The sequence below is a fragment of the Hypomesus transpacificus genome, unplaced genomic scaffold, assembly GCF_021917145.1.
Source record: "Hypomesus transpacificus isolate Combined female unplaced genomic scaffold, fHypTra1 scaffold_52, whole genome shotgun sequence".
Lineage (NCBI taxonomy): Eukaryota > Metazoa > Chordata > Actinopteri > Osmeriformes > Osmeridae > Hypomesus > Hypomesus transpacificus.
Window position 1 is genome coordinate 474887 of NW_025814031.1, and position 12997 is coordinate 487883.

The window sequence follows — 12997 nt, forward strand, 5'->3', positions numbered from 1 at the left end:
AAGCATTTTCTTTTAACCGTCGGGCTGTATCAGAGCCCCCACATCGCGATGGTTAAAATAAAATGTTTTTTATTTGGTAAAATTGTTGCAACACAATGATGGTTCGTTGTAAACCTTTAGGTCACGTGACTCAAAGGCAGCACAAGGGTTAACAAAGACAATTGTTATTTCAACATATACTGTATTTTGTAATTCCAAAGGAAAAAACAGAACCAGCATGTGCACTAATATTGGAACCCCTCCTTAATATTTCTTTCCACACCCTTTGTCAGCGATGACAGCCTCTAAACGTTTTTTATATCCATCTGTGAGCTTCTTGCACTTCTAGGGTGGTATTTTCTCCCACACTTCCTTTGCAATATGCTCAACCAAGGGTTCCTTTCTCCAATGGCAGATTTCAGCTCCCCCCAAAGATTTTCAATTGGATTGAAGTCAGGACTCATTGCTGGCCATTTTAAAACAGTCAATTTTTTCCCTTTCAACCATTCCTGCGTGCTTTTGGAGGTGTGATTTTAGTCTTTATCTTGCTGGAGGACCCATGATCTTCGCCTCAAACCAAGTTTCCTTATACTGGGCAAGACATTTCACTCTAGAATTGCTTGATAATCTTCTGATTTCATAATGCCTGTGATACGGTCAAGGCTTCCAGTACCAGATGCAGCAAAGCAGCCCCACAGCATTATGGATCCTCCACCATGCTTGACTGTTGGTATGGTGTTCTTTTCCTTAAAGGCTTCATTGCGCCGACTGTGTGTTTGTGTGCATTACCAAAAAGCTCCACTTTTGTTTCATCTGTCTAGAGCTTTGTCCAAGTTCTCTTTCGAGAAGATCAATTGTTACTTTTTATGTATTTTCTTCAGCAATGGGGTCTTCCTTTGCCTTGTGTAGGTACGCCCAAAAGCCTAAAATCTCTTTAGATGTTTGACGTGGTGTTTTTTCCACAATTCACACCAACCTTCGAAGACTTCTGTCATCAATTTCTCTCCCCCCCCCACCCCCATGTCCAGGGAGGTTCTTGACAGTTCCATGCCTGGAAAACTTCTTAATAACATTACGCACCGTTGAACCAGGGATACCAAGGTCATTGGAGATGGCCTTATACCCTTTGAAGGTCTTGTACTTGCAAATGCTAGCATTTCTAGTGTCTTCAGACATCTCATTTGTCTTTACCATTGTCCCACATGAAGAGGGAATAAGAGGTGGCTTTTTAAAACACCAATATGATCATTCATTGGCTAATTCATGTCACATGGGTGTAGGCAATTAATCACAGGTGATCCTCATTTGTGATTTGCAACGGGTGAGCCAAATTGGGTTTCCATACTGATTTGCAGCAAAGGGTGCCAATACCATTGACACAGCAAGCATTATGTTTTTCTCATAATGTTAAATCTTTTTAAATATTCTTTATCATTTGCTGTTTTGTATCAAACACAAGCTATCTGTAGTAATATGGTTTCACTTGATACATTTCCTTCAGTAGATATTCCACAATTTGTACATAAACTAAATGGGTGCCAATAATAGTGAGCAGGACTGTAAATGTCTGTTTGACCAACATACAGTATAAAAAACAGAGAATACAGTACAGATACAATAAGTAGTTCATATCAGATCAATGACTTCCCCCCCCCCCAAACTCACTTTGCTCTGTTCACATCCTCCACAGACAGGTTTCCCTGGGCTATGCCCACCACCTGGGCAATACTGGCCTTGATCACCTGGGGTAGCAGGGACATTCAGATACAGGGAATGAAACACTGACTGCACCTTGATGTACTGTAACAGCGGAATTTGAGGCTGATTAATGCATTCTGTGCTTTACCTCTCCGGCAGAGTCTGCTTGGGCAATGGTGTAGACTCCAAACAGGCCAGAGTCAGAGTATGTGGCATTGAAGGCTGTAGCCTGCAGATGATAGTGTAGTTAGAAGGATTATGGTACCTCGTTGACATACACAACCCAATCAAAATCCATCACAATGAATCAGCACTGGTCCAAAGATTTATAACTCACTAAGTAATGACTTTAGCATAAATGATCCTCCCAAATACCCAGCCCAATGGTTCTTTCCACAGGAAATAAAAGCAGTTATATCTGGAGAGACAATTTATCAAGCCATAACCAGGATTTGTACCGATACTGTATAGTAAAATTCCAGTACTTTCAAGGACTTTTCAAGCACTATTTTGGGGGTTTTCAAGGACTACAATCAGAGATCTCATTTATATAACATACTTTAGTTTAAATTGATCCTTATTAAAAGCTACATATGTTAGTCAATCAAGAGCAGTGATTTTCCCACTTTTTCTTTTGTTCTTTGATTACTATTAATGAGACAGACAGCAGTGGGTTTATGTAGTGAGTTTGTCTGTAACACTTCCACAGTTCTCATATAGGAGGTGTACAAACGTAATCTTAATTCTGGATAAGGAATCCAAGTTCTTTACAATTCTAAATGACTAAATTAACTGACAGTTAAATTGGAAATGTTTAGGTGAAATTTGTCAAAAAAAATTGCTTGACTTAACACCTTCATGTGAGCAGAACACTTGTGTGCATACCTAGAGTGGGGTACTGACTATGGGTGTAACGATACACTCAGCTCACGATTTGATACGCATCACAATACTGGGTGTACAATACGTATCACAATATTTTTAACAACATTTAAATGAAACTGAAATTCTTTGGGCTAGGAATCTTTTGGTACCTCACGATTAGATTCTTGGGGTCATTAAAAATTGATTCACGATTTTTTATCAAAAGAAATGTTTTAATAAAATAAATAAATAATAATATATTAAAAAATATGGATTTTTTACATTTGTGAATCGATGTGAATCGCTAGAAGACTGAATCGCAATTCAAATGTGAATACATTTTTCCCCCACCCCATGAAATTCAATTTACAGATTCATTTCCAAAACATTTAACATTTTCAATAATTTTCTTTGTTGTACATACAATTTAGTTAACCCAGATCAAGCGATTTCTGTGAATGCACGCATGACGCAGGTGCAGAGTAGGTCACGGAGTGATCAAACGGACGTCATATTGTAAAAATATCGCCATAACTCTACAATACATTTAGTAAACATTTTGTATTGCGATATATTGTTCCACGAAATATTGTTACACCCCTAGTACTGACCAATCACAAACTGACACCAGACAAGCATTCATGAAACCATAACAACAGACATGGCTAGGGCTTGACTGGTCACTCACGTCAAAAGGCTTTGTGGTTGCCTTGGCAATGCCCTGGCTCAGTTTGCTAGTGACGTTGGAGCCTCTCTTCACATGCGGCCCAGCTCCAAGAACCCTCTGCAGCACACTAAAGGTGTTGGCCTCCGATGATCCTGCAATGCCAGCCTCGCTGGCGATCAGTGCATGAACCAGACTGTCGCCGTTCTGCATTCGCAACTCGCCTGGTATACACAGGGAAATAATTAACCGCCGTCTGAGCACACGCATTCCATTAATGCTCACTGGGACAAAGCTACCCAAAAAGTAGGAAAGCAACCTTAAGATTCCATGACGCTCTCCCACATACACCACCCAGGTCGACAAGTGATGCACACGCCTTACCTCCACGATAGTGAGCCTTGGCACCAGTTGCTCCCGCCCCACTGCGTCCACCAAGAAACAGTTCCCCCACCTGCCTCAGCACCGAGTGTTTTACCCCTGTGAAGGTCACAACACAGAAATCCTAAAACAAACATTTAAGTCTATCCTCAGTCCAATTTCAAATAAAGTTATTTTCCTCCAAGTTCAGGATCATTACCGGTTTGCAATATAAATATGCACGTGTGTATACACATAGGTGCGTGTACATAAGTGTGAAAATATGTATAGTAGTTGGGTACAAAAGTGATGTGTGTCAACCGGTGTTCGCATATCGTGTGTATGTGTTTCTATAGATTTTGTTGTTTATTTAAGAGATCAATCCTCCCCTTGTTATTTTCCTTTCAAGTGTGTGTTTTGTGTCTGGTTGACACATCACATTGTTCCTTAAAAAAAAACCTACAAGGTAAAAATACATAAATCAAATAAAAACCTAACAAAAACGTCTATCCTCAGTGCAGAGGGTGTTGGACCTAGGTCCAGACCATAGCTTTAAACATGTCATTGCATGTCAATTCCCTCACACTGTAGAGCTCAAACTGCATACAGTCCTGACACCTCATACAGATCATCTCTAGGTCTGTAAACGGAGGCCAAAGGAAATCTGATCCACACATTCTAAGAAGAGAACGCACAGTGGCGAGGAAGGGGGCATTTACAAACTGAAATAACCCTCCTTGTCAGGCCGTCACCCAATAGAGCCCAGGGCACCCCTTAGGCTTGCACATGACAGGGCCAGATGAGAACTAAGATCAGGGTGCCCCTTGGATAATCAAAAAGATGAGACAGAAACTCACCTAGTCCTACTAGGGCCATTCTAGCACTGGTGAAATTGTTCTCAATGAAGGACCGCAGCTATAGGAGAGGGGGGATAAAATGGGACACAATTCTGAATAGCCTCACAATAGAAAAAAGGTATTTGTTTATGCAAGGTAACTTTTAACAGCACAATCCTATCAGCATTTAACCACATTCTATACGAATGCTTTCACAGACAGTTGCCCATCAGCATCATGGCAAACCAGTCCTCTACACCTGAAATCCAAGCATCAAGCAAAGCAATCACAACTTGCTCACACATTTCTGCCAAGGAGAACAAACAACAACAACACTGAGCCTTACCTTTTCCGGAGTGATCCGGCCAACCATGTAGTCGGGAGAGTATAGGGAGTTGGAGAGGGCGTTCTTGTACGCAGCTTCATGCAGCTTCTCAAGAACACCTGCAAGGAACAGTAAGAACGCCAAACACATTCGGATGTGAGGGGACAAACAGGTACAGTGAACGTCTTGACTTGAAATCTTCTCACAGTTTACAATGGAGCATCAGTGTTCTTTAAAATAAAACCTCAGCAGACCTATTTGTGTGCACTGCTGGGCCAGGGCCTTGTCTATCTTCACCCTGGAAGTGAGGTCTTCCACCTCCCATGGCCTGAACTCTGGGGCTGTGATCACATTAATCAGGTACTCCATAACAGAGTCTCTGACGGAGAAGGACACACACACACACACACACACAAGGCCCATTCACCATCACACACAGGATATTGTCAGTATGATGATCAAATGTTTACAAAGTTTAGGTGTAAACATGACCTACTAAAAGTTTATGCACTTTTATTTTGTTAAGTCTGGGTGTGTCACCCTGCCCCCACCTCTCATATGCTAAAATATGGAGTTGCTGGACAGAGGCTCTATTTGATGGGTCTCACACCTCATTGCGAAACTTACTGTTGCATTGCTAGTCATATGTTGACAAGTAAAGGTGCCAGTATGGTACTCAGACTCCGTTACGGATGGGCGGGCCGCCGGAAAAATTAGCATTTCTGTTGCCTTTATGGTTCTCCGAAGGCTGGGGGTGCTGAAAAAAATTCACCGCCAGAACAGTAGGTGGAGAAGCGTTTTTTTGGCGAAAACACGTTGCTTTGTTGCGTCTTTGTAAGTTAGAAATCGTCGTTGTTTATCTCCCACCTCTCATCACACGTGTGACCCTCTTACCAGCTGTCACTAGTCAGACGATGAGTGCAGCAGGGGCAGTCACATAATATTATATTAAAGACTGTGTCTAATGCAATATAACCACCTGAAAGAGCAAACTTATCTCTATCATGGTAAGTATTATTTGTGGGGAAAATAGTAGCACTCTATAACAAAATGATATGGTTATCTTATATACCCCGCCACGTCATTTTATGTGGTCCGCGGAAGCTTAATGGGCTATTGAAATAAGTCTACGCTGCTTTACAGCGTGCATTGACCATAAACGACATCTCTCACCATGCATTTCGATTGTGTTACGGCAAAGTGACGACCCGCCTCTAGAAAGCAGTGTATGCGCATCAGTGTTAAACGCAAAGTTTAACTGGGTGAAGGCGAGCATGGTTTGAATGACAGCACTCCAATGCAGCCGGTTCTGCAAACGTACCCCATGTGCATTTTAAGCCAAGGTCCTCGGGCATTCAACCCAAGTTGGTATCGCTCTCGAACTTGGTTAGAGTACTCAGCCAAGCTAGCATGTTTCTGCTTCCCTTGTCGACAATTTGGAGCCAGAAATGATGAAGACATCACCTTCATTAGACAAGGTTTTACCAATTGGAAAACGGCAATGTTTATTTTACATAAAGCTCAAAAAGCTATTCCGCGTTCAAATGAAGGGCAAAAAAAGTTTTGCTCTTGCGCTATGCGCGCTTGCATTTTGTCACCAAACACTGAGAAAAATTTGCAAATTTATCCTCCAAGAAAAACAGCAGATTGTCCAAGAATTAAAAAGCAGACTTCAATTGCAGCATAATAGGCCCTATGTACACAAAAGCTACAACAAAAACACCAACTGACCCTTTGACGGGCCAGTTGTAACTACGATGTAACGTCAGTAACGATGTAAAAACATAGGGCCTATTATTTACTCTACTCCTTGCTCACCTCTTGCTTTCTCTCTTATTTACAATGATCATGGTAGAGTTGGTAAGATTTAAAGCTTTCATATTGTAACTTATACCATGGTCTGGGTGAATACTCAATTCTGATTGGCTGCAGGGGTGTACATTATAGGGTGATAACGGACACCTACTGCGTCATTGCAGAAAAACTGTCTTTTCACCGTTCTAAATTATTCCGCTGGCTACACAGGAGCCTGTACAAAATATCTTAAATATGTAACCATAACAACAGTGACAAAGCCTCCATTTACAATAAGTGAAAGACTTTAACAAGCTAACTTGTATTTACAACAATGAGTGACTTCAATATTTATTTTAACCTATTTGAAAAATGTTTCTTTTCTGAATGTAGTGTGTCAGTGTCACGTAACCGCTCATCTCACATGCCATTCGCTATTCACCTCGCTAGTCAATCTACTTCAGACAGTCTGCGGCCAACACGACAGTAGCAGCAACTCTACACATGGCCGATTATTTTCTTCTTAAAAATCTTGATTTTATTTGGGGACAATAACATGGCTTGATAGCTGGCTAGTCTTGTTGTTAAACATACTGTCAAATTATAATCACTGATCGGAGAAAATGTCAACTTTGATGCGATCATCTCACATCCATTTGCTATTCAACTCGCTCCACAGGCTGCGGCCATACTGTAGCCCTAGTACTAGTATATGGCCGATATTGTTCGTGAAAATCTTGATATTGATTTTGGGACAGTGACATGGCTGGTTAGCTAGCAAATCTTATTGTCAAACATACTGTAAAATTATATTTACTGTTTGTCAACCGTACACAATGTTATTGGCTTTGAATCCTGCTAGCCTAACGTTAGCTTTTGGGCTAATAGCTCAGCCAAAGGAAAGCCGGTGTTGGTTCTATGAGCTGAGCGGACTATAAATATCTGAGTTGGCCAACGTTGAAAAACGTTAGATTTCTATTGCAAAACGCCTTAAAACATAAATTAATGTTTGTAAAAAAAATCGTTGGCAAGTGATCATGGTATAAGCGGGATAATGCCCTTCGAAGTGTCCAATATCATCTGATAACGGACTCCGCTGCGCGTCGGACGGTTCACGCCTCCGCATCGTCCGTTATCAGATGATATTGGACGCCTCGTCGGGCATTAACCCTTACATGTTTGCCTTGTAATTGATTTCATTCATTTGCAAAGTTATTAAATGCGTATTTCATTTAACTGTACTTTGACCATTCTTGGTGTGATTTAACCCATAGTCAAATACCTGGAATTCTATTGGTATTGGCATTATTTGGTTCATGCTAATACACTGTTCAGTTTCCCATCTTATTTAAACCATAAGGCAATTAGTTTTGGTTGTTTGGCCCCCGACAGTTTTATTTCCTCTCTTCGACAAAATGGACTTTTTACACGCGTTACAACTGGCGTTGTTGTCATTTTGACTTTAGAACGCTTCTGCCTAGTTTGCTGCAGTCTGAATAAACTATAAAAGTTTGCGCATGCGCAACGGCACAGAGAACCGTTAGCAGAATCGTTATAGAATTTGGCTGATGATTCCAAGGAATTGGTTCACTGGGAACCGGTTTTAAATAAGAACCGGTTCTCGATACCCATCCCTGCTTGTGTATAAAGGAAATTGTGAAGCACTGTTCTGTGGATTATTGATCTACTGAGGGTTTCTCCTCGGCTCTGGCTTCTCCTACTCCTTCTCCTTCCTCACCTCTTGCTTTCTCTTTCTTTGATTTACAATAATCATGGTAGAGTAGGTAAAACCTTAATTTTGTAACATGTTTGCGTTCTAATTGATTTCATTCATTTGCAATGTTATTAAATCTACATTTCATTTAACCTTCTTTAGACCATTTTTGCTCTGATTTAACCCGTAGACTCAAACGGCTAATTCCAGGAGAACTCCAAGAGGTTATATCATTACCATTGACAGCAAATAATTAATCTAACTGCCAGTGAAAGAACCTGACTGAGGTAAATGGCAATAAAGGACTGTCCAACAACTCACATCCCAAAATGCCAGGAATTTGTGCGTGTATCTGTCTGCAGGGTTTCCCGCAGCACTTTTCAGTTAAGGCGGCCGCCTAAGCAACACACGCCTGCCACCTTAACTACGTTGTCGTTTTTTTTCTTTTTCAGTTGTCATTTCTTATTTATGAATGCGATATAGAAAATACATGACAATTGTACAGCACTGCATAGCACTAAGGAAAACATTTACGTTAATATAACCATTGCAAACACCCCTTAGGCCAGGGGTCTCAAACTCAACTTACCTGGGGGCCGTTGGAGGTAGAGTCTGGGTGAGGCTGGGCCGCATCCAGTATTTCACAAAAAAAGGGTTTCAAGTATTCCCCAAAAAGTACAACTGATCCAATCTTTAGTTCAATTACAGCTCAGAACATGAACGGTTCTTCAGAACATGGCTTCTCTTGCCTACTCCTTGCTGCAAGAGACCTGGCAGCTCTTCCTCTCACACAGTTGCACCACATTTGGCTTGAGGGAGGAAGCCGTTGACACCCTCAGTATGGCTTGAAGATGCTCATCAGTAAGTTTGGTTCTGTACTTTGACTTAAAGTTCATGGTGGAGAAGAGCTTTTCACACAGATATGTGCTCCCAAAAAGGCACATGGTCCGCAGGAAAAACATCCTGGAAAGCTCAGCGAAGGTAAGGGGGGCAATTCTCTCAAAAATGGTCCAAGCTTGTCTGCTTTTCCACTCACCTCCCTGAACTTCGTTTTGAGTTCAGAATTGCACTGCAGGTCAATGAGCTCCATTTGAAGCACAGGAGAAGCATCTTGCACATAGAAGGAGAAGGGCTCTGTAAAAATTTGAAAAGTGGCTCTGTGTGTCTTGAAGTCTGCAAACCTGGGATCAAATTCCTCCCGTAGCTTTACAATGGCATTAGCATACTTCTCACCACTGAATGGTGTGCCCACATCCATGAGTGCCTTGCATGCTGGGAAATGGCAGAGGTTTGTCTGAGAAAGCTGGGCTTTCCATAGCACAAGTTTTGTGGAGAATGCTCTGACGTTGTCATAAGCAGCACTGACAAACTGCCCCTGGCCTTGTAACTTCTTGTTCAGTACATTCAGCTCCTATGTGATGTCAAAAATAAAAGCTAAGTCCATGAGCCATTTGGGATCACTTAGCACAGGAACAGCCATCCCATTCTTCTCCATGTAGGCTTTTACTTTTGCTCTCAACTCAAAAAACCTCTTCAAGACGTTTCCCCTGCTGAGCCAACGTACCTCGGTGAAGTAGAGCAACTGAATATGCACGGAAATGTTTGGTTTTCTCACGCAGTTGATCGTAAATGTTACCTGAAAGGTCAGAAATGCGCTCTGCCACTGTGTTGGCTGAAAGGCTGATGTTGCTAAACTGACCCTTCTTTTCCGGACAGACTATACTTGCAGCCTGTTACATGCACTTTTGGATGAACTTGCCTTCTTTGATTGGCTTTCCCGCTTTAGCAATCATCTCCCTCACCACGTAGCTAGCTTCGACTGCCTCATCACGCTCTTGTCTTGCCTTCTTGAAAAAATCTTGTTGCTTCAGCAGACATGTTTTAAGATTGGCGACCCGGTCCTCTCTCTAATTTCCTTGGCCCGCAGACCGCGAGTTTGAGACCCCTGCCTTAGGCTATGTAAAAATGTGCATGAAAGTATAGGAGCTTTGGCAATTTGTTTACAATAATTCAAAATTGCTTTTATGATGTGTATGAAGGTGTATAGAATAGATGATGTGGAGGGTGTGGAATTACTTCAGAGATGAGAGAATTTCAATTGTGATCTGAGAAATAAAGGTAGCCACTGAGAAGAACTAGGCCTGTCGCGATAGTCAATATATTGACTTATCGCACAATATGGAAATGAGGGCAATCATTTTTGGTGCCGCGATATATTGCAACTTAGGGCTGGGCGATAAATCGATAAAAATAACAATCAAATTAATCGATAAAGATCATACATTAGTAACATTAATACATTTTCAATAATATCGATAGATAATAATTAGGAACAGCAGTCCATTTCATTTCTGTGATGCAGCAGGAAGTTGCGGAGAAATGGTAGCCTACGCTCACTAAAATATACTGAGCACCTCGAGTGGAGTAGCTAATGTTAACCGCGGAAAATTAGTCTTATTGCAGAAAACTGTGGCAGCGTTAGCCATGGCGAGGGAGCAATTTCCAATTAAGAAATTATTGATAAAAAGGGTTTGTCTTCTTCAGTTATTTGGAAGTTGTTTGGCTTTTTGAAATCCGACAAAGAGCAGAGCACTAGTCGGTGCAAATTAGTGTAGTAAACAAACCACAAAGGTGGTTAAGTCTGGAAATACGACAACTGCAAATGTGGACTTCTACGGTCTCGGTTAACAAACGTTTGAACAAATCTCTGCTTACAAAGGTGTTGGTAGATCTGTCGACAGTCCATATTTGTATTTTTTATGTTATATAGTTAACACGTAGGAAAATCCCAAATCAAACACGACGAATCTGGAGCAGACGCCATGTTGTCAACATCTCCAAGGCAACCGCTTGCTAGGTCCGTAAATCGTCTGCAAACGGTTTTGCGGATTTCGTCTCTGGACCAATAAGACCAGCGTATTGGTCCAATTATGATACTAATATATAAGAAACCTTTTTTACCACCTGAAGCAAAATCACTCGATGGAACACGCAGAAAGTGTGAGTTTGCGCCAAGGTATTGATAAGTAGGCTATTGATAAAAAGCAAGGTTTTAAAAAGCTTAAGTTACTTGACCCCAGGTACGTGCTCCCTGGCCACAAACATTCCTCTCACACCGCTCTGCCTAAACCTTGTGTAGGGAAAAAGTTGAGGAGGAGACTACTACTACAGATCTGTGGTCTATCGTTTAATTATCGTTATTGAATGTAAATATAAATATCTATATCAATAATTGTTTACCCATATTGCCCAGCCCTATTGCAACTGATAAATTTTATAATAAAAAAATATGATTTTATAAATGTTTACATAAAAACGAATGTCACCAACATTTTTGTCGATCCTGTGCCTCTGTCATCTTGTCTGCTTTTTGTGTCGAAAGCGTAGGTGGGACTAGCGTCTCAACACACACACACACAGAGCGGACACCGACAGGTGAAGAGAAGGCATGAACCCACTGTTTTATCAAGTGTTCTGTTTCGTGACATCTACAGCTAGTTTGGAAGAACAAGTAAAAATGGACTTGGTTTCAAAGCCGCAATCTTCAGCTCCGGTGTGGGAACATTTTGTCTTTAAGCCGAATGAGATGAGAGCCAATTAACATCCGGTATGTCAACTTTGTTTGAAAACAGTAGAAACGAAAAGAGGCAACTAACCTAACATCTCACCTAAAACATAACTATCCCACCCAGTTGTTCAACCTGTGAACAACAACTGCAGCTAGAGCTGGAAAGGGTTCTTCCATACAGTTATCTGTTACAGATGCCTTTTCCCGACAGTGCAAATATAAACGTGACAGCGCAAAATGGCGGACACTCACGGATAAAGTAACTCGCTATATAGCCAAAGAGATGCAGCCATTAAACACAGTCGAAAAACCAGCATTTACAAATATGATGCAAACTTTTGACAAACACATGGCTGACAACTCTCCCGCATTTCAAACGCTCTCACGCCACACATGGTATATCTCACATTGAAAAGGCAACACCAACCAGTAGCCCTGTTTACGTTGTAAACAATAACGGACGATGCGCAGGTTCACGGAGTGAAGTGACTTAGACTTGTGAACAGGCGTGAAAACTCGCCGAGGGGGGGGGTCATTATGTAATCAGTAGCATAAAATGGTCTGAAAATGACAATTATATCGGTTATCGCCATTCATTTTGGTGCAATATATCGCACAACAAAAAGTAGTTATCGTGACAGCCCTAAGATGAACCGTCATCACCAGCTAAAATCATGGGCATTGGATGCCCATGGATCTATAAATCAAAAAATCTGTGAGTCACCAACATCATAACAGGCACTGTGCCCCATCCAGGGCTCTAGAGTGCATTTGCGACCAAAATCTGAACGGGTGCGACTAAAAAAAATGTGTAGGTCGCACCGGTGCACCTAACCTCCTCGCATCCGCTGCCTTTCCAGGAACGAAGCGTTTGTTTCTTCTTTGACGGAACTCACACTCATGGTTGGATCATATCGTGGTCTAAACTTATCAGAGACAGAGATGGGGCGGGTCTTTGCGTTTGATTGGCTGTGGTCCAGATATTCCTTTAGGCCTACACTGCTCCGTGCTGTGTGATTAAAATTACGACCTGAGCACCAGAGAATCAGTTATGGCAGACCTGAACATTGTACGGCCCGCGGGCCACAACCGGCCCACAGGCTGTCCCAATCCGCCCGCGTGAGGTAAATCAAAAATTACAAATAAATAAATGTGTTGAGAGCTAGTAAATATGTAGTCCTGAAAGACAAGTGAT

The 12997-nt window shown here is 41.6% G+C and overlaps 1 protein-coding gene across 2 annotated transcripts in view; it reads right to left on the reverse strand.

Annotated features, from left to right (window-relative positions):
• The window catches only part of LOC124465502 (cytochrome b-c1 complex subunit 2, mitochondrial), a 55937-nt gene that overhangs the window by 14580 nt on the left and 28360 nt on the right, over positions 1 to 12997 (reverse strand). For both annotated transcript variants that reach the window (XM_047017321.1, XM_047017320.1), the window contains 7 exons: positions 4981 to 5105; positions 4748 to 4845; positions 4423 to 4480; positions 3590 to 3685; positions 3230 to 3429; positions 1826 to 1906; positions 1645 to 1721 (listed from right to left, as the gene is read on the reverse strand). In XM_047017321.1, the coding sequence (XP_046873277.1) occupies positions 1645 to 1721; positions 1826 to 1906; positions 3230 to 3429; positions 3590 to 3685; positions 4423 to 4480; positions 4748 to 4845; positions 4981 to 5105 (735 nt within the window). The remainder of the gene's footprint in view (positions 1 to 1644; positions 1722 to 1825; positions 1907 to 3229; positions 3430 to 3589; positions 3686 to 4422; positions 4481 to 4747; positions 4846 to 4980; positions 5106 to 12997) is intronic.